The 26,875-nt window shown below is 46.7% G+C and overlaps 2 protein-coding genes across 3 annotated transcripts in view; one reads left to right on the top strand and one right to left on the bottom strand.

Moving 5' to 3' along the window:
- The window catches only part of LOC144326184 (uncharacterized), a 32,962-nt gene extending 30,722 nt beyond the window's left edge, over window positions 1–2,240 (top strand). The window contains exon 4 of the mRNA XM_077922539.1: window positions 1,306–2,240. Coding sequence (XP_077778665.1) covers window positions 1,306–1,364 — 59 coding nt within the window. The 3' untranslated portion in view covers window positions 1,365–2,240. The remainder of the gene's footprint in view (window positions 1–1,305) is intronic.
- TRPC5 (transient receptor potential cation channel subfamily C member 5) overlaps window positions 1–26,875 on the bottom strand; it is a 174,903-nt gene that overhangs the window by 32,062 nt on the left and 115,966 nt on the right. For both annotated transcript variants that reach the window (XM_028714744.2, XM_028714743.2), the window contains 2 exons: window positions 19,287–19,426; window positions 8,400–8,722 (listed from right to left, as the gene is read on the bottom strand). In XM_028714744.2, coding sequence (XP_028570577.1) covers window positions 8,400–8,722; window positions 19,287–19,426 — 463 coding nt within the window. The remainder of the gene's footprint in view (window positions 1–8,399; window positions 8,723–19,286; window positions 19,427–26,875) is intronic.

The raw sequence follows: 26,875 nt of genomic DNA, 5'->3' as shown, positions 1-26,875 counted from the left end.
AGATTCTATCACTGTGCTGCACTATGAACTTGGCAGAAGGTATTTTTCTCCACTACCTACTGGCCTGTGATTTGAAATCAGTAGGGAGGCACTATTTGTGGTTCCATCACCTTCTATGGCTTGTGAAGACAGGGCCTTCTCAAGTGGTGGCACCCCAATTGTGATCATCCTCACCATCGTGTTGTTATTTATCAGATTTGTATACCACTGTATACCCATGGATCTCAAGGCAGTTCACAACATAAACCACAAAATAAAACCACAAAATACATAATAAAAATAAGAACAAAATAACCCAATAACTCCCCCTTCCACAATACATTTAAAACGGCATTGGATGTCAATCAGCCAAAAGCCTGGTTGAAAAGGAACATTTTTGCTTGGCGCCTAAAGGTGTGTTTATAACAGAGGCATCAGCCAAACCTCCCTGGGGAGAGTGTTCCACGAACGGGGAGCCGTTGCAGAAAAGACCTGTTCTCGTGCTGCCACCCTATGGACCTTTCATGGGGGAGGCACACGAAGAAGGGCCTCAGGTGGTTATCGCAGGGCCTAGGTAGGTTCATATGGAGAGGTCCTTGAGATGAGTGGTTCATCTGAGGCCCTTCATCACATGCCTCCTCCCAAGAAAGATCTGCAGCGTGGCAACACAAGAATTGGCCTTTTCTGTAGTTGCTCCCTATCTGTGGAATGCTCTCCCCAGGGAGGATCACCTGGCACCTTCAGTACATATCTTAAGGTGTCAAACGAAAATGTTTCTCTTTAACCAGACCTTTGGCTTTGGCTGATTAACATTCTATATCCTTTTAAATATTGGGGGCGGGGGGGGGGGTTGTTTTCTTTTCATTATGTAATTTTTGTTCTCATTTTGTATTTTTATGTTGTGAACTGCCCTGTGATCTTTGGATGAAGGGCGGGTTACAAATTTAATAAAGTAAATAAAATTGTGGAATTCCCTCCTAGGGAACTGTAATTGTCCACCACACTGATAAACTTCAGACATCAATTAAGCACATGCCTATTTGTCCAGACTTCTTGTATGTAAGTATCTCGTAGGATCCAGCAGATGGTATAGTGGATTTCTATGCTAATTTGGGTTTATTGCTTTCGATAGGCAGTTTTTAGACATTTTGAGCTGTTGATTAGTGATCTTTTCATTTTAGCATTGGTGTGCACTAAACTGCCCTGTAGGGCACAAATACAAACAATAATAACAATAATCTGTTTTGATCTGTATATTTGGAATTATTGTTTTAAAAATGAAGTTTTTCATTGTTTCCATTGATGCTTTTTGGTGTTTTATTATAGTGTTGCTGTGCACTGCACCACCCTGGGCTGCTATGGGAGGAAGAGGAGTAAAGAAATGACAACAGCAACAATAATAATAATGTGCAGTTTGGTCCTTAACTTAACACTTGGAAAATGGAGACACAATGACCCTTAACTTAACACTTGGAAAATGGAGACACAATGAAATGGGAGAATTTGGCCAAAATTTGACCAAACGCAAGTACCTTTTGAGGAGTTCACAGCAGATCTATTTAGCTAGCACAGGAACTACAGACTAAACTTCCAGTAGGGGAAAAAAATCAAACTGCAGCTGCCTTCTAAAGATACCCAGAGCAAAGTGACTGTCAGATCTCATTTCAATAGCACAGTTAGCTTCTACTTTTTACTGGCTTTGGAACAAAACCCATTCCAGTTATCCGTCACACTTCACACACAAAAATGGTGTGAAGGGAAAGGCAGGCCCTTCCTATTTCCAGGGATGGCACTACCAAAAAAGGGAAGGCGAAGGAAAAGAAGAGAGAGGTTAAAGTAGGTTTGAAGGAGGACACCCTGCTGTGCATAGGAAAACTATGATGGAAATAATGTTCTGGAAAAGGAAGAGTAATTTTTTTTCAGAGTGGATGTTTGCCCATTCTTTCTTGCTACTGCCACCAACCTATGACAGTAATCAATGACTGGAAGTACATCAGCAAGGACACATTTTAATCCTACCATATCTTTACCCTTGTCCCTGTGTTGTCGGAATGAGCAGTTCCTCACTCTCTAGCTGCCAATGGATGCAGAGAGGATGCACAGCACTCAAATGGGTTAAGTGCTGTCCTTTGCGTTGATGATGGCCACAGGGTAATCAGAAGGTAGTTTTCAGCCAATGGAAGCAGGAAGACACACAGCACTTCAGTGAGTTAAGAGCTGTTCGTTAAGTTGCGAGTTTTTTCTTTTCTTTTCTTTCTTGTTTTGTTTCTTCTTTTTATTGTATGTTGAAAAGTATTAATTAAACTATAAATGAATGAATGAATGAATGAATAATTGGAGGGCATCAGGTTGGCAAAAACTGGCTTAAGCATTGCCCTTCATTGTGGATGGCCAAGGGAAGATTAGATGTGACATTATAGCTTTCTGATGTCCCTGTGTGTTTAATGTTCTGACCCACAGCTCTGTTGCAAATATATTTTGCAGATGGGCTATCAAAGCAAGGGAGAATTTGCCAAGAACAGGAAAGCCAGACCATAAAGCTAGATTTATTAATGGTTTGACCTCCTGCTTGTCATGACAGAATATTACTGTTCCAGGAGGTGGATCTCTCCAGAAAAAAAAGGGAAAGAAAAAAAGGATTAAGACTATCCTTCGGGAAGCAATAACAAAGAGTATGACGGTGTCCTATTTTAAACAAGTTGTGCAAACAGGAACAAGAGCCCTTGCCTGGGTCTCTTATAGAACTGGAGCTTATTAGCTGCTACTCTTCAGATCCAAGAGGAGTCAACGGAAGCTGCTCAGCTGCATTCGTCCATTAAGGGTGACTTAAAAGTAGCAAACTCAAAGTGGCACTGGGGGCCGATTGCAAACCCATTGCAACGCCGCTCCTTCACACCGGCCCACAGATATAATTTCTTATTTCGCAGGCTGCCCGTTCTTAGCAAGTTATTCACGCTGAGCATCTGTTCGAAGAGCCAAATGTCACTTGGCACCAGGGGTGTTAATAATGACTGTTTCAGCTTTTAAGACAAGGTAGAGTGAGCTTCTGAAGCGAGGCTCCAACAAAAATGCAATTGCCACACGCTCTCCTTGCCTGTAAAGAGACTGCCACTCTAATGGTCTCCCCCTGCTGCTTCTTTGTTTCCTACAAATCTCCCCCCTCCCCAGAGTCTGAGCCCCCTCACATTGCCTTATGCGGCAGTTTTCCTGTGTTTGGGAAGTTGGCTTGTGAGTGTTCAAAGGCTGTCGTCAAGTCATTGAGTGTTGTTGCTGTCAAGCGGTTCACCGTACATTTTCTTAAGCTCTTTATTTTGTGTTGACGCCCTTCTTGGAGATACGAAAATGGCTTTTTATAGTTATAATGAAATGTCAGGATTCAAGCCGTGTGGCTCTATGGCAGCACAGTACAAGAGTTCATGGTACATGTAAGAGCTAGCATCTTCTCCAGAAACATAGGTCTCCAGGAAGATTGCTGGAGTACAGAAAACTCAAGTGCCAATGGACTGCCTTCAGCACAACAAGACCAATATAGGCTTTTGAGACAGAGATACTGTAATCCATCAACTGAATGCATAAACTCTAAGCTGCATATCCCTGGTTAAAATCTGTGCTCAGCCATTGACTCAATGGGCGGCCTTAAGCAAGCCACTATCTATCCTGCTGCCCCCAGCTCCTGTCTGTAATGTGAAGATAATGCTTCTAGTCTGGTGTTATAAGGTTGGCTGTCTTGATTAGCCTGAATGGGCCTGTTGCCATTTTGCCTGACAAACATGATGGGTGACAAGGGACTTATCAAGAGAGATGGATGTTCCCAGATGGCTCTAGCCTTTGGAAGATGATGCTGTCTGTAAGGAGGGACAGAGAGCAACCAAGGGGGAAGATTGCTTGAATTTATGCAGAGAAAGAAGGCTGAGATTTTTCAGCTGGTGTTGGCTAAAACTGAACCCAGTTTTGCTCAGCTGCAGCTCTTTGGGAATCTGATGTTGGATTGGTGGTTGTGTTGCTTGTTTTGGGGAGCCCACTTGCTTCCAACGGGTTCTGCTTTTATGTTTGCAAATAAGTAGAGATTATGAAGGCAACTCTCATTCAAAGGAAACAAAACTCTGAGGCTCTACCTCTGAATTTTTAAACTTGAACATGGAAGTGTGGAGTGCATAACACTACCATAAAGGTAAAGGTAAAGGGTCCCCTGACCATTAGGTCCAGTCGTGACCGACTCTGGGGTTGCGGCGCTCATCTCGCTTTATTGGCCAAGGGAGCCGGCATACAGCTTCCGGGTAATGTGGCCAGCATGACTAAGCCGCTTCTGGCGAACCAGAGCAGCACACGGAAACGGTGTTTACCTTCCCGCTAGAGCGGTACCTATTTATCCACTTGCACTTTGACGTGCTTTCAAACTGCTAGGTTGGCAGGAGCAGGGACCGAGCAATGGGAGCTCACCCCGTTGCGGGGATTCAAACCAGCAACCTTCTGATCGGCAAGTCCTAGGCTCTGTGGTTTAACCCACAGCGCCACCCGCGTCCCAACACTACCATACTGTGTTGTTATAAGGATAACCCAAAATGCATGTAAAGTACTTAGGAGGACAAGAACTAGACGAATGCTGCTGTGAGCGATGATGATTAAGATAATGATGATGCATCTGTGTGGTTCTAAAATTTCAGAGCTAGGTAATCCGTTTATAGCATGACAATGATATATAAATGGCTCTAAAGGGAGGAAAGTGGGGATGAGTATCCCTGTGAATATGACCACTTGCCACCTTTTGCCTTCCTGGCTGGTAGCGCTGATGTGTGGTCACTACTGCAGGTGCAACTACTGATTGATGGAGCAAGATTTCTGAAATTTACCTTTAAAAGTTTGCACAGATGAAGCTCTTACAGCAAGCTCTGCTTAGGACAGAGATTGATTGCATTATGGAGTTCCCAACTGGAAACTCTGTACTGCAGCCAATCCCAACATGGCTTGCTGTTAGCATCTTACATGCCAAAGAACACACTTTAAGGATCCCAACTGTTCCTTTTCAGTCATGTCTGTACAGATAAGATGTTGGCAGTGGGGCAAGTGCCACTGTTTAGAGGAAATAACCCCTGTTGATCCTAATTTGACCCACTGAACAGAGGTTCCCCACCACTTTTTTAAAGGAAGGAACAGGGAGATAAAAGAAGGTAAAACTTGGATAAGTAATGTGAATGGGGCAATTAGAAAATACAGATGGCATGCTTGGAATTTTGTGTGTGTACAAATGGCAGCAGAAGCCATTGCACAGTGAAACTTACTAAATGATTTTTTATTAACAAGTTTCACAAGCATTGTGGCCTTTTCCCAGTTCTTCAGCCTTTGACGCCTTCTACAAAATATTTCTGAAGAACATTATGCTCTGGAATTGATCTATGGTTCTGAAACGTATATGGCTACATTCCCTGACCATTCCTTGGGTCCCAGTACTCCATATAAATCTAGTATAATATAATATAATCATACTCCAGAACTCAAAAGTTGGCAATCCTATTGAGGGTTGCGAGATGGTGAAAATATTAAAATATCAAATTTGGGGTTTCATAGCTTTTACTTTGGGGGATCAAGCAGCCTGATCAAGAAAGGGTTATTTAATGAACAGAAACAGCAATAATAAATCACACATTTTTGGATTTTCAAGTGTGGGGCCTCATGGACAGGGAATTGAGAAATGCTTCTACAGGTCATGAGATGCAAGGCCTGTGTTCTGTAACTCTGGCTTTACTCCCTGCCACCACCTGGAAAACTCTTGGGAAGTAGATGCTTCCAGTAGGGCTGTACAACAGATTAGGATGAGGTCCTAGCCACATTGGGCTAATTTGGAGGGATCCAGGCACCAATTGAGTTGAGTTGAGACAGTCCTATACCACTATAGGCTGTGTTGGGTGGGCCAGAGAGATCTGGGGTTTTCAGGGAGGCCAGGGTTTTAGGCAGAGATGGGAAGGAGAAACCATGAAATGGAAGGGCCTACCAAGTTGGGTTAAGACAGGGGTGGGGGCAACCCAACCTTCCCTTTCTGTCAGTCCCCTCCTTCTTCCTGCCCCCTGAAGCAGCACCACACAAGACTGAATCCTCACATTTCAATTTGTGCAGTGCCAGTTGCTGTTCCTTCACAAATGCCTTCCCTGCATGCAGTGAATCTGCTCATGAAGAAGCAGCATCCTGCAGGATAGACTCTTCCTGCTTATCACCTGGTCATTGGGAAGATTCAATCCTGCGTGTTGCTGGTTGCTTCATCCTTACGAGTGGCTTCCCCACATGCGGAGAAGCCACTCGTTAAGGAGCAGCACCCCACACAGCCAGGGGAATAAGGTGACACAGTGTCTCCTCCTTTACCCACCTCCTCCCAACCATATGGGGTTTAGAAAGACTTTAGTAAGCTCCTTGACCTTAATTGCTTTGGGGGTAGAATGGGTGGCCTGATTGGGGGCCCTCAGATCAGAGCTGTGGGGAAGATCTGAGGGGCTGTGCACAGCTCTAGCTTCCAACCTTATCCTTGCTGCTGTACTACAACCCTGTCTTCTCAGTCAGACAGGTGGCCTGGGCAGCCCTCTATAACTACTACTGTTCCATGCTTGGTTCCCCACTTGGAGAAACTGGTCTCTGAGGAAAGGAATCCTCTTTGGGATCAGACTACTATCCTCTATTAAGACACCATCAACTGCATTTGGACTTTGGCTCTTTTTCTACCTGCACTGATCTCCTGAGGCTGCATGCCTCTGACTGCACCAGGTCATGATAGGGTTAGAAAAGCAGGAAAGGGGAAATGGGCTCCTGGACCAAGAGCAAAGAGCCCTGAATGTGATATGCCATTGTCCCCAGAGCCTGTTTACTCATCTGCTCCTGCATACCTGAGTTGACCCAAAAGAGTGTGGCCCAGGCTGATGCAAATACTGATCAACCCAGGAAGAGCTTTTGCCACAGCAGTGGCAAAGAACATCCCGGGAAAACAAAGCTGCAGGTACTCAGGGCTAAACAGGAAATGCATATAGTGCACGAACATGGGGCCACCCCATGAAGCTGAATGTGGGAAGAATCAGCATAGGTGCAGAGAAAGTCCTTCTCTGCACACTGCATAAACTATGGAATTGACTACTGCAGGATATAGTGATGGCCAACCACTTGGATGGTTTTAAAAGAGGATTAAATACAAAGAGCATCAATGGATGATATCAATGAGGGTGATTTGTTCTATCTTCACTGTCAGAGGCAGTATGCATCTGAATTCCAGTTGCTGGTCAGGGCAGGTAGGGAGAGTGTGCGCTCAGTGGGAAAAGTCTGCTGGATTCAATGGGCTCCCTTTGGCCTGATCCAGCAATGAGGTTCTACTGATGTTCAATGGCAGAGCACCTGCTTTGTATGTAGAAAGTCCCAGGTTCAATATCCGGCATCACTAGGTGGGGCTGGGAACTCAGGATAGCCACTGCTAGTCAGTCTTAAGCTAGATGGTGGCAGCCAGGTTCGGTCTTGTGTTTTTAGTGTTGTATTTGTGTTTTTACTATTTTTTGTTGGGAGCCGCCCAGAGTGACTCGGGCAACCCAGTCATGTGGGTGACATGTAAATAAATTATTATTATTATTATTATTATTATTATTATTATTATTATTATTATTATTACTGTTATTGTTATTATGCTATTCTCATATAAATTGGGGGCAGGTGCTGTCTGATTTTTACATGAACGGATGTGAATGCTTCCTCCCCCCTTTCCACTTCGGGTTTCGTTGGTCAGGGGAAGTGTGCTAGTTTAGCTGGATCCTGCAGGGTTCAGGTTCTTATGTTCTTATCAGAACATTACAAAATACAGCTTTTAAGAAAGGAACAGCACACCAGGATCCCTTGTAAGAAAACAGCTTATAATGTCAAACACGGTGACTCTGATTTTTAAAGGGCAACTTCCTTTGAGCAATTTTGTATTCTTTGCATGACTCAGTAACAGGAATGTTATGGTGATTTAACTGACAATGGATATACCATTTTAAGGATTTAGTCCTGATGAAGAGCAGCGCTGGAAACACTTAGGACAGCATTTACTCCCTGAATAAGCCCTTGGAGAGTCCCTGCAGCTTTGTTCTTTTGTGATATGCAAATACTAACAACGGGAATTATAGCGCCAGGGTGTAAAGTCCTGTCACCCTGACGGCTGCCTTGCCAAGTCCCTTGCAAAGCTCAAGTTCAGCTTTGTCCTTCTGCAGACTGTCTGTCTGAGATAACTCAGGCCAGGCTTACATAACCCCTGACAAATGAACTGACACTCATCTATGAATAGATAAAGGAATTTTTGCAACACCAGCAGGAGCAGTGGCCAGCATGCCAAGGCCACCGCAGGGAGAAACAGCAGCATTCAGGGAGCAGAAAGAAGAAGGAAAACAAACCAACAGAAGAGAGGCAAGGAGTCTTACGTGGAGAAGGCATTGTTCTGCTTCTCGCATCGGATCCCCTTGCAATTGTTGGGTTCTTCCGAGGCACTGGTCTCGTAATAGAAATAAAGCTGGTTCAGTCCATTGGCGAAAGCCAGCAGCACCAGGCAGTAAATAAATAGGAACTTGAGAATATCTAGCAGCATACGTCCCAGAGAGATCTGCAGGGGTCCCAGGTGAGAGTTTGCTGTAAACAGGGAGATGAGACGCAAGGAGCTTAAAATGTTTGATATTGCAAAGAGGGCTTCTGCAATGAGGGTGGGGTGCCACATTTCCCACTCCTGCCTTGGACGGGAACCATTGTACTGCAAGAAATAATAGGGAAGGGGGGGAAAGGAATACAGGTGAATTGTTGCAGTCAACACTTCAAATGACATCATTTCACTTTTCAGAACATTATCCACACACGTACACATGCATGCTAAATTTCACTGTGTAGAAGGTGCTACTCTTGCAGGGGAGCACTGGTACCTGATGCCCTTTGGGACTTGTCCGGTGAAAGGCAGAGAGGTCAACAACAATAGGTGGATCCAGAGCCAAAGACAGCCAGAAGAAATTAATTCTAGTTTTGTCCCCATCCTGCTCCTCTCTGTTGAGTTCCACAAAGGATAGCATTGAGACTATGGAGGAAGAGAAAGCTGACAGCCAGTGCCACCCTCTGGATCTGTTGCAAGGAGGAAGCTGGGCAGCTGGGGTTTGGCTGAGGGTAGACCGAGCTTGGTAAGGCAGTGCCCAATTTTCCTAACAACCAGCCTTCACTGCAGGAGAGTCTAACCCCCCCCCCCATTTCATTAGGGAGAATTAGGCAAGGGATTGAAAATAAAACTGCCAGTATCATAACGCTATTGTACAAATCTACAGTGAGGCCACACTTGGAACAATAAAGGTTCCCCCCATACTTCCTTTTGTGCCTAGAAAGCGTGGGGCAAAAGCTAAGTGTGGATGAGCCCTATATCTACAGTTCTGAAGTAGAGAAAGTAGGGAGAGAGAAAAAATTCTCCTTCTCTCATAATATGAACCTGGGGACATCCAATGAAACTGATGTTGGGAGAGTCAGGATGGACAAAAGTAAGCACTCCATCCCATAGTTCAGTTATTCAGTTGTTGGGTGGCTTTGGAATTGTATTAGACAAATCTGTGGAGGAGAAGGCTCTTGGGACTCTTTCGAACCATGCTCCTCCCTTAGCCAAACTCTTTCACCTTCCTTGAGTGCTTTTGCCAGGCTTTGTCTTTGAACTATGATGCCTTTTGCTTGCATGGATGGAGGAGGCGCATGCATGTAGAATTCTCTTGTTTTTTGTGTTGCTGGAATGTACAAAAGGTAATGATCTCATCTACTGCTTTGCCCACTGTTTGCCTCTCCCTCTGCCTACTACTAGAATGCAGCCCCCCCAAAAAGGTTGGGACAGAATGTGGCCCTAGAAGATAGAATTTACCGTATTTTTCGCACTATAGGACGCACTTTTTCCCCTCCAAAAATGAAGGGGAAATGTGTGTGCGTCCTATGGTGCGAATGCAGGCTTTTGCTGAAGCCTGGAGAGCGAGAGGGGTCCGTGCGCACCGACCCCTCTCGCTCTCCAGGCTTCAGGAAGCTATCCCAAGTCTTGCAAGCCCGGCGGGATGTCCCGCGGGCTCGCAAGGCTTGCGGGCAGCAGCCTGCACCCAAAAGCTGGGGACAGCGGGGAGGCGCAGAGCCGCCACCCCGCTATTCCCCGACCTGATCTGGAGGCTGGCGGGGGGAGAAGCAAGCCTGCTTCTCCCCCCCCAGCCCCACAAGCTCGGGGGATAGGGGGATGGCGAAGCGCCGCCATCCCACTATTCCCCGACCTGATCTGGAGGCTGGGGGTGGGAGGAGCAAGCCTGCTTCTCCCCCCCCCCCAGCCCCACAACCTCCAGATCAGGTCGGGAAATAGCGGGATGGCGGCGCTCCGCCATCCCGCTATTCCCCGACCTGATCTGGAGGCTGGGGGTGAGAGAAGCAAGCCTGCTTCTCCCCCCCCACCATCCCCACAACCTCCAGATCAGGTCGGGGAATAGCGGGATGGCGGCGCTCCGCCATCCCGCTATTCCCCGACCTGATCTGGAGGCTGGGGGTGGGAGGAGCAAGCCTGCTTCTCCCCCCCCCCCCAGCCCCACAACTTCCAGATCAGGTCGGGGAATAGCGGGATGGCGGCGCTCCGCCATCCCGCTATTCCCCGACCTGATCTGGAGGCTGGGGGTGGGAGGAGCAAGCCTGCTTCTCCCCCCCCCCCCAGCCCCACAACCTCCAGATCAGGTCGGGGAATAGCGGGATGGCGGCGCTCCGCCATCCCGCTATTCCCCGACCTGATCTGGAGGCTGGGGGTGGGAGAAGCAAGCCTGCTTCTCCCCCCCCCCAGCCCCACAACCTCCAGATCAGGTCGGGGAATAGCGGGATGGCGGCGCTCCGCCATCCCGCTATTCCCCGACCTGATCTGGAGGCTGGGGGTGGGAGAAGCAAGCCTGCTTCTCCCCCCCCCACCAGCCCCACAACCTCCAGGCTTCAGGAGAGCCCCACCGCCAGCCCCACAAGCTCGGGGGACAGCGGGAGAGGCGCAGCGCGCCCTTCCCGCTGTCCCCCGACTTGGCTAGAAGGCTGGCGGGGGGAGAAGCCTGCTCCTCCCCGTTGCCAGCCCCGCAAACTCGGGGGACAGCGGGAGAGGCGCAGCGCGCCTTTCCCGCTGTCCCCCGACTTGTCTAGAAGGCTGGCGGGGGGAGAAGCCTGCTCCTCCCCGTCGCCAGCCCCGCAAACTCGGGAGACAGCGGCAGGGGCGCAGCGCGCCCTTCCCGCTGTCCCCCGACTTGGTTAGAAGGCTGGCCCAGCCCCGCAAACTCGGGGGACAGCGGGAGAGGCGCAGCGCGCCATCCCGCTGTCTCCCGACATGGTTTGGAGGCTGGCGGAAGGCTTCCTCCTCCCCCAGCCCCGCAAGCTCCCAGAGCGATGCCAAAGCTGCGCGCAGCTTCGGCATGGCTCTGGGTCCCGTTCTGGGGGAGGGGGAAGCTCGGGCTTCCCCGCCCCAGCCCCGCGCCTGGCGGGGGGGGGGGAATAATTTTTTTTGCCTTTATTTCCCCCCCCCCCAAATCTAGGTGTGTCCTATGGACCGGTGCGTCCAATAGTCCGAAAAATACGGTATTCCAGGAAAAATACAAAGTAGTATACTTTCCAGTTGGATGTACTGATCTGTTTACAGTAGCCCCACATGACTCCCATCAGCTATATGCATGGGCAAAGGCTATAGGGTGTGAAGCACAAGGTGCATCAGAGGAGCCCCTGCAGTTTCACAAAAGATTATGGGAACCAATAGCGTACAAAGAGTTCTGGCTGAGCATGTTCTATAGCAGCAAAAGGACAGCTCTCAGGTGATGCAGCCTTCTTGGCCTCACCTCTTTGGATTCATCCTAGGCAGAAGATACTGTTAAGGGTTTGTGGGTGCCTGGATTTAGCAAGTGCTAGAATTTAATCTTTGACCAAACTGTGGGAGGCAGTGGAAGACAGGAGTGCCTGGTGTGCTCTGGTCCATGGGGTCACGAAGAGTCGGACATGACTAAACAACAACAAGAATTTAATCACTGTTTGGAGAGTTGAACTGGAAATCAGACCCTTAATAGCTGGAGGCTCAGCTGCCTGTGTCCAGGCCAGCCTGATAATGTCTAAGTCCTTAAGCAAAAAAAAAAAGGGCAGAGAGATGGGCAATTAGCAAAGCAGAGATCCTGTGGCAGCTGGAAAATGGTTGAAGCCCCTCCCTGATCTAGGAGTAGAACTCCCTGAGTAGAAGAAAAAGGCTAGGAGGAGAGTTTCAGAATTGTAGTTTGCCCTGCTGTGCTCTACAGGAAAAGATTTTCAGTTGGTAAGCAGTGGAGAAGCAATCTAGGTAGCTGCCTAGTGCGCAGTTAGGAGTTATGTGAGTAGGAAAGCCAGGGCAGCAGGCAGGATGTCTGATGTCTGCTTGAACTCAGGACGACACCTATGGGAGAAGCTGAAAGCTTCCAATTCATTGTAGACCCAGGCTTATATATATGTAAATAAATGTCCTTGGGGAGCCTTCATTCTTCCATTCTGTGGACATGACCAAGCCAGAATAGATGTTGCTGAGACAGGAATACGAACATTCTGGGAATGTGGGCTTGGGAGAGCACATCTTTGTTTGAGACTCTGTGTTGCCATGTGATGCCCAAAATGTTCCTGATGCAGCACATGTGGAAAGTAATGAGGTGTTCCTGGCAGGTGTAAGTTGCCCACATCTCACTACCATAAAGGCCTGTGAGCGAGGTGCACCTGAAGCCAAAATGGGGGGAGAAGCAGCAACAGTCCTGGAAGAAATAAAGCTGATGATAGAACAGCAGAGCTGGCAGCTTGAGCAAATGATCCAGTGGCAAGGGCAGGTGTCCGACAAAATGGAGCAGAACCAGCAGTTTGATAGTACAGACCAGCTGCTGGCAAAGTTGTGGAAAAGCCTCCATGGCTAAGAAAGTGTGATTCCATGTGAGGTGAGAGCCTTGTCTGGGGAGATGCAGTCAGTAGGTGAAGGGGGAATGATGATGCCTTGGGGACGAGGAAGTGCTGCTAATTTTCCATGGGAAAAGGGGGTGCAGGAGGAAAGTGTTGCGGAGAAGAGCTGTCTGGCTGGAAATCAAGAGCTGCTTCTGATTGATTTCTCTGCTCCCTGGGAGCCTGTTGTGGAAGAAGGTGAATTGGATGTGCATGTAGATACCCAAAAAGTCCAGCTGGTGCCTGAGGAGGTGCCAGAAGAAGAGGTGCTGCAGGGGTAGTTGTGCCTGATGAAATGGCTGTGTTTCCTTCAGTGGAGAACACCAAGGAGCAGCTAGAGGGTGGTATGCATGCACCACCAGTGGTAGGTAGCTCCTGCTGATTTGGCTTCTGCTGAATTTTTGAGATAATATCCCCCAATGATTTTGCCCATTGGGTGACACACCACTGGGTGTGTCAAGATGGTCTTGTGGGTTAGGGACCTGTACCTGTACTGGCTACAGCAGCCAAGGTCACCCAGGATCCCATGATTTTGAGGGTTAAGAGCAGCCAAGAGGGCTACTTGTCCTTGTTTGTCCCCACAAAGTGCTCCAGAAAAGCTGGGAGTAAACAGAGAGTGGAATTTTGGCCATCAACTTGGGGGGCCTGGGCCAATGGGTTTTTGAGAAGGTTCCCTTAGACAATGACTTGGAGCAGGACTTTGATCTGCAGGTTGGGGTGGGGGGTGAAGTAGACTGGGCCAAAGGGGATGGGGAGGAGGATGAAGCTGGATTCCCAGTGACTACAATTCCCATAAGCCCCAGCCAAAATGGCTGAGTTGGCTAAGGCAAATGGGAGTTCAAAGCATCTAGAGGGCACCAAATTAGCAAAAATGTGCTCTATAATGTAAGACACATCCCTTGCCTAGTGATTGGGTTATGCCCAAGCCTCAGACCAAGAGGCTGAGTTGAGTCCCAGAGCATTTGGGAAAAGCCACTAGTGGTATCTAAGCAGGGCTTTGTGGTGGAATACTTTGAGCCTGGTGGCAGGACCAAGGAAAGAGGTGCTTAGTGGGTTTTGATGAGTCTGGGTCTAAAGCCTACTAGATAGCATCATCAGAACTGTACAGAGTGAGGGGAAGTGAGGAATATCTTTGCCCCTTGCTTTTTATGGCAACTGGCCTGAAGCCAAGCAAGTAAACCAACAAAACAAAAAAACAAATTAGCCAAGCAAAATGTCAAACCAAACCAATGGTGTTTGCTTTATGTGGTGTGGCAAACATGGAACCCCATGGCACACTCTGCCTCATGTTCTAGCCAATATGTCTCTATAGTATCCTCCAGGTGTTGTGCACTACATCAGCCCCAGCCATATCAGGATGATAGGAGATGTAGCCCAACAGCACCTGGAGGGCAGCATGTTTGGTCTGCCCCTGCTGTTGGCTGTATGACACCCAAGTGATTTTGAAATTGCAGGTCTTTTTCATCACTGTGTCATTTTGTGAAACAGCTTCAGGTTGAACCTAGTGGTAATGGTGCATGCAAGAAGAAAATAATGTGGCTTGCTTGCTGGTGTTACACTGAGGACTTATTTTGCTGCATGGCTCCATGCAATAAAAGCCAACAGTAAATACTTGTTGCTTGCCTCTTAAATTGGAGTTGTGTCTGTACGTTTGTAGGCTACATAAATAGAATTTTCATGCTTTTGGGGAAAATGCCATAAATTAAACTGGTTTATAGAAACCAAGGATTGTGTAAAGCTTTCTTTTCTTTTTTTAAAAAAGGATAATTTTTCCCGAAGTGCAGAGGTACTGAAGTCCTGCACAAATGCCTTTCTGCATGGCTTCTGATTGCTTCTGACATTTCAAACTGTTCTAGACATCCACGAGCGTCACGGAGAGACTCAGTCAACTTGATCTGTGGAAAGCCCTTACAATGCTCATGTTTAACTCTTCACTAGACCTTTAACTGGAAGCTATGAGTGTAGAGTTTGCCTGGAAAACAGCTGCCCAAGGGAAGCAGTGGGTGCCAGATATGGCTTAGCTTATTTGACAAACTCCCACAAAGCATGAGGCTCTTAGCCAACATTTGTGCTGAAGCCCCTGAGAAGAATAACTTGACAAAGTAATTTAATTGGCCAGATCTATATCATTCAGCATCTTCAAGGGCAAATTCTAACTGGGTCATTAAAAAAAATCAAAAATCAATGATGCATCCTTCTCTTGTCCTGTATAGCAATTCTGGCCATCTTGTGCCAAATCATTAAAGGCAGCTTTCCAAATACTAGTGAATGTCAAAGTGGCTTGCACACGGTGTGCTCTCAACTGGAAGCCCTTCCTGCTAGGCTGCCCATCTCTGCCACATGAGTTACTGGTTATGCTTGCTCATAGAGGCAGATTTAAGGGAGCATGCCTGGTTTGGCCACACTGGGCATGGAGCCTTGGGGTAGCTGCAAGGAGTGGCACAACTATGAGGTAGAATTGAAGGAGAAATGTAGGGGGCTCCAAGTTTTGGCGTTGCAGAAGGTGCCGCTGAAATTTGAGACCGTAAGGTCCACCACTGTTGCTCACTGTTGAAACGGTGATATTTTGTATGTGTCCAGTGATGCAACATGCCTCATGAGAAAGTGGTTTGATGACCTTTAGGTATTGTTGAACTCTAACTCCCATTAGCCCCGGCCAGCATGGTGAATGGCTAGGGATGTTGAGTGTCCTTAATTGCAAGGAGTCCTCTATTTTGGGACACGATGACTATAGTTTACCTCCAGGTACTGTGCTTCTGAAGAGCTCATTTGTTCTCCAAGAATTCTCAAAGATTACAGACAAAGGCTGTAAGATTACATTCGCAGGCTCCTTTAGTACCCTTGGGTGCAGCTCACAAGGCCTTGTAGATTTGAAGTAGCTAGGTGTTCCCTTACCGCCTCTTTTCCTATCTAGGGCTGCAGCTCCCTCCTTGCATCGTTTATTCTGTTATCACTGGGTTGGGCACTGCTTTCCTTTGGTGAAGAAAGAGGCAAAGCAGGTGTTGAGCAGTTCACCCATCTCTCTGTCACCCAATCACATTTTCCCATCTTCTTCACACATTTATTTACTTATTTACTTAGGACACCAGTGAAGGAGTCCCCAGAGAGGTTTGAAGACTCGGCAAAAGAAAGGAACAGGCCAAAATTAAGCAAGCCAATAGAAAACCCTGACATATTTCAAGCTTTGTTCTCTTCCTCAGAGGACACATCTTTATCTGGATGCTGCAAGTTTTGTACTGTCTGAAAACCCTGAAGCAAGGATTGATGTGTGAAGAGCAGAGCTCTGGTACCTAAGAGCTTGGCTCTGCTGTCACCAGGGCCGGCCCACCCATGAGGCAAGGTGAGGAAACTGCCTCAGTTGGCAGGAACCACCAGGGCAGCAGATCTAAATGTAGATCTTTCTCTCCTGCCCCTTGTTTCTGATGTAGATCTTCCCTTACCCCTTCTTCCCTGGCGGGGAGGGGGGGAATGCCATTTTGAGGTCTGCTTCAGGTTCCAAAATGTCTTGGGCCGTCCCTGGCTGTCACTCTGCATATGCACTTGAAGTATATGATTCCTTTGACTTTGCTCAGTAGGAAACTGTGCAGAAAGTGCATCCTCACTGCAAGTGCATGGAGGAAGGAAAACTTGGCATTGGAAAGAGATTTCTTGTTATGGATGCGATCAAGAGGTGTGAGAACACTGAGACTATTCTAATGCCTAATCATGCAATGATTCTTTGCCAACTGCCAATTCAAGCATGAGCTACAATTTGGTCTTCATCGGCCATGGCAAGAACATAAGCCTTCTTCTGAGTAGCACGGGCCCGCTGGAATTTCCTTTGGTGAAGCACTTTTACCTCCGCTTCCCATGCAGGACAGATCTGTCACTAAGGTCCAAATATGGCACGGACTTGAGACAATTTGGCCTCTATTGGCTCTTGCCACTCACATTCACACACACACCCAGGACTGCCCAATCAATCTGCAGTGAGAAACGTGCATTGTCACACCAGCCATGACTCAGCAAATGCAACTACTGTTTTACAGCATCCCTTCTGTCCAGGCTTGTCCACAATCAAATCAGGAAGCTGCTTTATACTGAGTCAGACCAATGGCCTATCTAGCTCAGTATTGCCTACAATGATTGGCAGAGGATCTCCAGGATTTTAGGCAGCCCTACCTGGAGATGCCAGGGATTGAATGTGAGATCTTCTTGAGTGCAAAGCAGATGCTCTACCACTGAGCTACAGCCCTTCAACAAACAATGAGGCTGCTTTATACTGAGCCAGGCCATTGGTCCATCTAGCTCAGTTTTGTCTACTGACTGGCAGTAGCTCGCCAGATTTTTGGGGAATGGAACATTGGGGAATGGAGATCTGGGACCTTTTGCATTTAAGGCAAATGTTCTGTGACTGAGCCATGGTCTTTCCATCCTCCGGCCCTCACACAATCCAAACGCAGGTCATTTGCATTCAAGTGTACATGCACCCCTCCATCCCCGCCCTGCCCCATTTGATCTCAGCATTTTAGTCTCCTGTCTTGGAGCATTTGGCGCTCCAAGTCAAAAAACCACTTTAGATGCTGACTGCCATTTTCATCCTGCAAATAAACCTATCTTTTCGTATGTTTAGGTCCAAAATTAGGATGTGGTGATTTCTGGACAACACCTCATAAATAATTAAAGCAAATAATGGCACAGTGCAATTGGCCCCCATGTCTTAGAATAATAGAACTGTAGAGCTGGAAAATGGGTCATCTAGTCCAACGCCCTGCAAAGCAACAGGTTCCACATAAAAGATGCCAAATGTCACACCTTCAGGGTAGCACATGTAACTCATGAATTCAAGTAACCCGTGAGCACAGACATGTACAGTAGCAGTCAGTATGGAAGAGTGGCTGTGCTTACTTGATTTCCATCACTGGTGTCACTACACCTGACTAGGAGGGATAAGTGGTGGGATGGTTGGTATGGTGCTAATGTGCAGGTGCAGCCAACCCTGCAGGTGTGTTTGCACTGTTTCACCCTCCCAGCCAACATGCCCCTTCCCCTTTCCCTCCTGGAAATGTGCAGCGATGCCAGTGATAGGAGGTCAGGTGAGCACTGCCTTGACTTCTGAAGAGAGGTTGGTGCTCAAACTCCACAATTATCTAATAAATGTTAACTTGCATGGTTTCAGATCTCCCCTCTTTCTTTTGTTGCCTTTGATCTCTTGGTGCTGCAATCCTATGGTGTTTCATTGTTAAATTCTAAAACTGTTAAAATGCAGTTGTACCACTGCCCACCTTGCACCATCCATCATCAATACATGTAGCTAGTGACACAGCTGCTTGGGATAGAAGAAAAATCCTTATTTGGGCACCTGGTGCACAAGCAAGATACATTTCTGATGCATGTAACACTGGCTTCTTGAACACCATGGTTTGCAAAGTGGGTGTCGGATAAGGAACTGGTTACTCATTCATCGTCACTTTCCAAGTCCACCCTAGCCATAGTTTATCATTTACAGCTGCATTTGATGGCAACCAAGTTCACATTGCAGACCACAATACTATACATCTGAGAGTAAGTTCCACATGCATCAGGATTACGTCTGAGCATACACGTATAGGATTCCACTTCTAATCAGGATTTTAAATCAGCATTTATTTGAACTGAGTTTGCAAACCCTGATTAAGAGCTTGATGTGGTTAGTGCTAGTACAGACAAGATGCTAAGAACCATGAATGAGGCCAAAAAGGGGTGGGGGGAGAGATGAATCTGTGTCAAAAAGTTCAAAGGGTGAAGAAGCAGACATCCCCAAGACTCCAGATATGCAAACAGGAAATGCCTGAACTTGATCATACCCCCAAATTGTAATGTAATCATAGAATTCACAGAGAATTTGATATGTTCCAGCGGTTCTCAACCTGTGGTTCCCCAGATGTTGTTGGACTACAACTCCCATCATACCTGAGCTCTGGCCTTGCTAACTAGGGGTGATGGGAGTTGTAGTTCAACAACATCTGGGGACCCACAGGTTGGCAGGGAGAGAGAAAGAAAGAAAGCCAATATCTTGGAGAAGCCTGACACTAAAGCAGGAGTGACTAATGTTTTTTGGGGCCCAATGTCAAGAGTTGCAAAAGTGGATGGTTAAAAAAAAAAAAGATTTGAAGGGGGTCACAAGAAGCTTTGGGCATTTACTTACACATGGAAGTGGTCAGTAAAAACATGTATTGTTATTTTTAAAGTAAGTGATTTTTTAAATTTAAAAATGACAAATGGGGGGAAGGCTATGGGGGAGCTACAAAGAACCCTTAAGAGCATAAATATGACTTGCAGGTCACAGGTTAGCTACCCCAGTGCTAACGAGTGCACATACACATGCTCCATGGTAATGATACCTTGACATATGCAACAATTTTCAGAGAGATCGTTGCCAGGTAGAGAGAGTTCATTGCAAAATCCATCAGGTTCCACCAGTCGTGAACATACTCATTGAAGCCTCCGTCCCACATTTCTTTGATTTCGCCCCAGATAAAACCTAAGGAAAGAGAGTTCATTTCCATGAGACACGTTCAATGGCCACCAAAGCAGAGTAAACAGGACATTATGAAAACACTATTTTAAAACAGTGGCTCAGAAGCAAGATTCGGCCATTCCCTCTTGCCACTCCTTAGTTTCTGAAAAAACATAATGATGCTGCTTTTAAGTAGTCTGCTCTGACAGGATGTGAAATATGGCTTGATGTGGAAGGACTAGTACAAGCATAAGTAGCTGAGCTGCTGCTTCAAATGGAAAAGGCTTAAAAGCCCCTGGAAGAAGCGTACATTTAACCATTTTTATATTAAGATGGAAGTGCAGCAAGAGCAGTTTGCTTTGAGAAAATTCAGCTTAACTTTGAAAAAAAGCTATTTGGAGGTGGGGGGGGGAGTATCTCTTTCCTTTTTTATTAGAGACAGTCTCTTTCCTAAGTTGTTAGAGACTGTTCATGCCACCCCTCTTGACCCAAGCATAATAGTGGCTTTTGATTTCCCCATTTTGGCATTCAGGCTGCGCACTGGAGACGTGACAGTGGACCATGCTGAAGCAAGCCTTTGGTGCTCGGTTCCTGCAACTGAGTCATTGTCCCTTCTCTTGGTAAAGCCTCTGCCAAGCTGAGACCTTAAAGAGTTTCTGCCAGTTAAAGAGGGACAGTGGACGGTGAGATGGGCCAGTTCAGTGAGCCAGCTCTGTGTAACGTAGCTTTACACACCATCCATATCTGTGTGTCCATTTATATCCCTTTTCAGCCCCATCAAATTCCATGCAGAGTCAATGCAAAGAGGGAGACTGGGGCTACTCATCAGCCTCCATGACTTTCATGCATTAATTTTTTGTGTGCAAATTATTATATAGCTCTGTAGTAGAGCATCTGCTTTGCATGCAGGAGGTCCGTGGTTCAATTCCTGGTATCTCCGGGAAGGACTGGGAATGTCCCCGGCCTGGATAGACCAAATAGGCAGCCTCCTGTGTTCCTAAATGGAGTGTCTGCTCACCCTCCAAACATTGATTCTGCCTAGAATTGGAAGACCCAAAAAGGGGGTGATATGTTTCACCACTACCAGTTTATTGTTTTTTATCCTATCACTACAGGCCTGAAGATGCATTAATTGAGCTTTATCAAAATATAATATCAATTCTATCTACATTCACCCAGCAAGAAAAAACAATGAACAAGACAAGCAAACGAAACAAAAAGAAAAGGCACCCAGCCATGTTGGACCCTTCCATTTCCTTATGGTCACTAAACAACAGGGAAAGAGAGAGTTGAATCAATGAGAGGCATCCATTGCACTTGTTCCATTTGTGCAATGATTTTTGCTTGCCCTGTGAAACTTTGCATGCTCTCCTCCCTCTGTGCATCCCTTGCCGTCTACGGATCTGCTCCAGAGGGTTGGGGGAGGCCCTCAGAACAGACCCAAGGAGCGTGTGGCCGGGCAAAGGGAGGTGGGAAGGTTCATTGTACTAATGAAACTTATTTGGATGCATCCTGGCCTCATGAAAACTTAACAAAATCTTATCATTCACTTTCTTTTGAACTGTGATTTCAGTATCATCATCATGATGAGACTGGTTAAGGAATGTTTTATTTTTCTACCAAAATCATCTTTTTCTTTTGCCTGTTCAAACAAATCATTGGAGTGGATTCTGATGAAGAACCCCATATGTTACATTCACTGCGAGTAATCATTGTTAGAATTGTTACTATAGTTACTGCCATGCCGTCTGCATGGAACGTGACTGTTCTTTCCGTTTGTCTCCCTCCTTTTTTAGAAGGAGGCATTTCATATTTTCTCCCCCTCCCCCCCTTTAAAGAAAGAAATACTTTTTTTGCTATGAAACAATGCCTTCCCTTCGCAGTTTAACCAATAGCCCCACTATATCTTTCTTTTTGGAGACAAGCACAACCTGTTAAAGCAAGATTCAGGTAGGCAGCCGTGTTGGTCTTACACAGTAGAAATAAATTAAAAAATTAAAAAATTGTCGAGTAGCACCTTAGAGACCAACTAAGTTTGTTCTGGGTATAAGCTTTTGTGTGCATGAACAAACCTAGTTGGTCTCTAAGATGCTTTGTTGTTGTTGTTTAGTCGTTTAGTCGTGTCCGACTGGACCCCCATGGACCAGAGCACGAAAGGCACTCCTGTCTTCCACTGCCTCACGCAGTTTGGTCAGACTCATGTTCGTAGCTTCGAGAACACTATCCAACCATCTCGTCCTCTGTCGTCCCCTTCTCCTTGTGCCCTCCATCTTTCCCAACATCAGGGTCTTTTCCAGGGAGTCTTCTCTTCTCATGAGGTGGCCAAAGTACTGGAGCCTCAGCTTCACGATCTGTCCTTCCAGGGAGCACTCAGGGCTGATTTCCTTAAGAATGGATAGGTTTGATCTTCTTGCAGTCCATGGGACTCTCAAGAGTCTCCTCCAGCACCAGAATTCAAAAGCATCAATTCTTCAGCGATCAGCCTTCTTTATGGTCCAGCTCTCACTTCCATTCATCACTACTGGGAAGACCATGGCTTTAACTATACGGACCTTTGTTGGCAAGGTGATGTCTCTACTTTTTAAGATGCTGTCTAGGTTTGTCATTGCTTTTCTCCCAAGAAGCAGGCGTCTTTTAATTTCGTGGCTGCTGTCACCATCTGCAGTGATCATGGAGCCCAAGAAAGTAAAATCTCTCACTGCCTCCATTTCTTCCCCTTCTATTTGCCAGGAGGTGATGGGACCAGTGGCCATGATCTAAGGTGCTACTCGACAATTTTTTAATTTATTTCGACTGTTAAAGACAAGATTGAAACAGTACGAAGACACCCGAAACAAAAGAAGCACCATCATTTTATTTACAACCAATTCATCCTTTGCTTGTTTGTTCCCCTGTAATCCCTTTTGTTTCCGCAGAGGTGTTTTGCACAATTTAAACTCAAAGGCAGAGACAGAGAGAGGGGCATTAAGAAATACTACCTAGTTAGGAGCCTGCTTGCAGGCATGTGCTGTGAGCACGTTCTTTTACGCAATGACTAGTTCCCGCTGTTCTGGTGTTTCAACTCAGATAATCACTCTCAGCTTCGTTTTTAGAAGCTGTGCAGCTGAGCTGTAAGAATACAATGCAAAGCTGCAATGGGATGATTTGTCTTTTTTTTCTCTTTTTAAAATCAACCTGTCTTTTTTATCCATAATTTCAGCTTGCCTGTAGGCAGATGCGGACCTAGGCTCCCTTGCACCCTTGACAAGGAGATGTATCGGTGCCTCCAAAACTGGGAGAGACCACGGACAAGAAACTAAAGGAGTTTACTTTTTGTTGCCTTTCACATTATGACAGTGACTCCCTCTGCGCCATTGAGCTCTGCTCCTCCCCTCCTCTTCCTCTTCCGTCAGTCTGTCTGCCTCTCTCTGCTCGGTCCTTTCCTTCTGCCTCCTTCCGCCCTCCCTTCCTTTTTTCTCCTCCTGCTCTCTCTTTCTTTGCTCTAAGCCCTACAAGGCACTCCGCTCACATTTCTAATATTGCCACTGGCCCACTGAGGGGCCCGCAGGACTGCTGCAAAGTCCCATAACAGCAACTGGATTCCTCTGCTGAGGCACCCAGAGGAGCCTGTGCACCTTGTCCAGCTGCTCAGAGCAGCATAGGAGTGGCCCAGGGAGTGCATGGATGGGAAGGCTCCTGGCCACTCCAATCCAGAGTGGAGAGACAGGATTTTTGTGCCCCACTGGGCCTGCACCCTTGATGGGAGCCAACCTAGGTCTGCCCCTGCCTTTAGGTCCCATGAGATCTATGTGAGATTAATTGCAGTCAGGAGAATTAACCTTTCAGGGATATTTGTGTGTCTGGATGAGGCTTTGACACAGAGAGAAGTTCTCCCATTCAGAGTGAAGTTTTGTATTCACTCTGAACTGGCTTTGTAGTGCCATCACATGGCTATATCTGATTGGCTGCATCACTAAATCTGAGTGATGATGTGATGCTATTACTCTGGGTAGCAGCCAACATCAGTCCTATTCAGAGTAGATCCACTGAAATTGATGGACATGTCTAACTTAGATACATTACTTTCAGTGGGTCTACTCTATATACAACTTAGCTGGAAAACTCTGTTTTAAAAATAATGCATCAAATGCATTGGACTAGATGACTCTTAGAAGGACTCCAAGGGTCATCTAGTCCAGGGATGTCCAGCAGGTCAATCACAATCTACTGGTAGATCCCCGGGAGGTTTTGGTAGATCATGGTTGATCGCTGGGTCCCTTTCCTTAGCACTGGTAAAAAAAGAATCTGGCCCTGCCCCCTCGTCCCGCCCTCCATTGTCACACAATCTGGAGAACGGAAAACGGGGTTTACTCAGTGAGGCTGTTTGTTTCCCCAGCAATCTGTTGATGAGTGGCTGTTCCCCTTTCTCCCTTGAGCTTAGGCTTGAATCCTCAAAAATTGGGGCTTTCCTCCTGCCTAAAAAAAGTTCAACAACTTTGGCCTGAACCCCCCAAAAGGCGGTAGATCACTGCCAGTTTTTAATTCTGTGAGTAGATCACAGTCTCTTGGGAGTTGGCCACCCCTGGTCTAGTTCAGCCCCCTGCAATGCATGATATACAGCCAAAAAATCCCAGGCAGATGGTCATCCAACATCTGTTTTAAAACCTGCAAGGAATGCAATCCCAGCACCTTCAGAAGCAGTCCATTCCATGGTTGAACAGCTCTTAACATTAGAAAGTTCTTCCTAATGTTTGATCCAAATCTACTATTTTGTAATCTGAATCCATTGGTTCAGGTCCTACCCTCTGGAGCTACGTAAAACAAACTTGCTTCATCTTCCATGTGGCAGCACTTTAGCTTGTTGAAGATGCGTATCATATCACATCTCTCCATACCCAACTCCCTTAACTGTTCGTCAAAGGGCTTGGGTTTCAGACCCTTCTACCTCATATACCAATTCTTCCCTACTGGTAAGGATCAGGTTCAAGATAGTTGTTCCCCTTGTATCTTCCTGTAAAGCTGATCAGGCAACCAACTTACACTTGCAGCATGTGTGCCTTCGTACACACTCAGGCGAGAAAACAAACATGGCACAGGTGCTGAAGGTCACTGCAGCAGCTCCCTCACCATTCATGCCTCTTGTTCATGCCTCTTGCACCATGATGCAGACCTTGGGGTCTCCCATCTCCAACTCCGCTACTAAATGCCCTTGCAAACACCCCTGTTAACTAGTCCTGCTCACAAGCTCCTGATAGCCTGACTCTTATTCACAGGCAGCTTCCTTCATAGCAAAAGTAGAGACTCAGAGGCACTTATTTTTGCAGCCATGGTAAGGCTAGGCATGTTCCTGTCATAACAGACTATGGCTTATAGTGACATCAAATTGCAGCCACAATCTACAGTACATTTTCTTCGCTGATGTAGTTTAGTGTAGCAGCAAGGAGACTGAATCTGTCAAAATGTCTAGCGACCCTCTGTGTTTCCTGTGTAAGGGTTAGTGAAGTGCATGAAATAAGCTGGAAATCTATATGTGGCTGGCTGTTATGCCCACCAAATAAAAGTGCCGCTGCTGGAACATTCTAATAATGCTGGGAGAGCATTCTTTCTTAGGCTGAAAGCATGCTAATCATCCATGATGCTAATAGTCTAGGAGCTAATGACTGGATATGTTTTCCTCATAGCTTGAGTTCTCCTATATGCCCACAGCTGCTTTGAGGTCAGGGCAGCTTAACCTGAAAGAGGCGAAGAAATATGTGTGTTTATGGAAGCGTGCTTATTTGCCAGGCTCATCCTAATTAAGCTAATCCCCTTATATAGAACAGGAGGACAAAAAGAGACAATGTCACCATCTAGCACTTCATACCTGAGAAAGCTTAGCTTTTCACTCTTAACATTTGACTAGTGCTGCATACAGGTTGAAGTGGACATTAAAAAAATCATTGGAAGGAAAGGAAAAACAAAAAAGCCCACTTTGCCCACATGAATCATCCAGCTCACCCAGTAAAATGTTTTTGAGAGCTTTAGTTAAAACAACATCCATTATCGTTCCATTATTTGACCTTTGTGAGAATTATTATGATGAGTTATTTTAAGTGAGTGTGATGATCTCCATCCATCTGCAGAGGGGCTGTTTACAAGGGATGCACCTGTAGGAAAAAATCTCCTACAGGGAAAGTTGAGACAAAGGCGAGTGAATTTTTCCCTACAGTCTGCTTGCAGGCATCTGGATGGGTCCTGTGAGAGCAGAATGCCACTGTGCCAATCCAGCATGGCTCTCATATTCTTGGCAGCTGGTTTTCTAGGTGCAGCCCTTGGAAACAGCACCTGTACAAATGTATCAACCGTATTTCACCGCATACTGGTCGCCACCTTGTAATAGTCCTACACCCCTTTTTCAGACCCTAAAATCGGTCCCAGGGCATTTCCCACATAATAGTTGCAGAGGAAATTGGGAGGTGAGATGGGGATCAGCATGGGGCCTCCTGAGGCAGTGAGGTTGGGAGTCTGGGTCCTGAGGACTGTACCTGGAGGTACAGTATCTGGAGGAGGCAAGGCAAGGTAAAGCCAAGCCCGGGCTGCTGCTGCCCTTGCCGCCACCTTGCGACGCACGGAGTTGAGAGGCAAGGAGGCAGCTTGGCCATGGAGCTCCTGCTTTAAGCCAGTGCCGTTGGCTCTCACTGTGCGCTCTGGCCTTGGCTTGGACCCAACCAAGAAGCCTGCTCACTCCCACCTGCCTGAGCAGAGCTGTAAGGCTGCTAAGGCTGCTGAGGCTGCTGCTGCCGCCATTGCCACTGCCACTGCTGCCGCTAACCTTGGGCTTGTGCTCTGGGACCCAGACAAGGAGGGGAAGCAGCAACCACCTCTGCCACCCATCCCCAATCTGTTCCTCTGCCTCCAACCTGCAATTCACTGCATCCCCCCTTTTTGGAAAGGAAAAAAAGGCACACACCAGAAATGCAATCATTATGTAGTGAAATGCAGTATCTGTTTGCCTAAAGCAGGGATGGGGAGCCTATGTTGCTAGACTCCAGCTGCCATCAGTCCCAGCCAGCCTGGCCAATAGCTTAGGACTGAGGGGGATTGCCCAGCAACATCTGGAGGGCTGCAGGTTTCCCATCCCAAGTTCAAAATACCTTGGCTCATTTCTATTCCCAAATACAGAATTGTACTTAGGGGGTTGGTGGCACATTAAAAATCTGCAGACTCCAATAGGTTTCTAGGTGTTATTAGACAGTTGTCAAGGATGATGGGAGCTGTATTTCAGCAACATCTAGAGGGCCACAAATTCCCCACTCCTGACAAAAAATATATATAATACTGAGAATAACATTTGAATAAACACAGAGAACAAGCTAAATAATTCATAGATTGTAAATGGCTATTTTCCCTTGTCTTGCAGCCATGTCTTCAGGCTCAGAAATCAAAGACAGGTTTGATCTAGGGCATTAATCCTCCCTTCAGGTATAAGCTATCTAGCCCAGCATTGGCTCCTCT

Source organism: Podarcis muralis, chromosome Z (assembly GCF_964188315.1).
Source record: "Podarcis muralis chromosome Z, rPodMur119.hap1.1, whole genome shotgun sequence".
NCBI lineage: Eukaryota > Metazoa > Chordata > Lepidosauria > Squamata > Lacertidae > Podarcis > Podarcis muralis.
The sequence above is the reverse complement of the archived record's forward strand: the minus strand, read 5'-3'. Positions and strand labels throughout refer to the sequence as shown.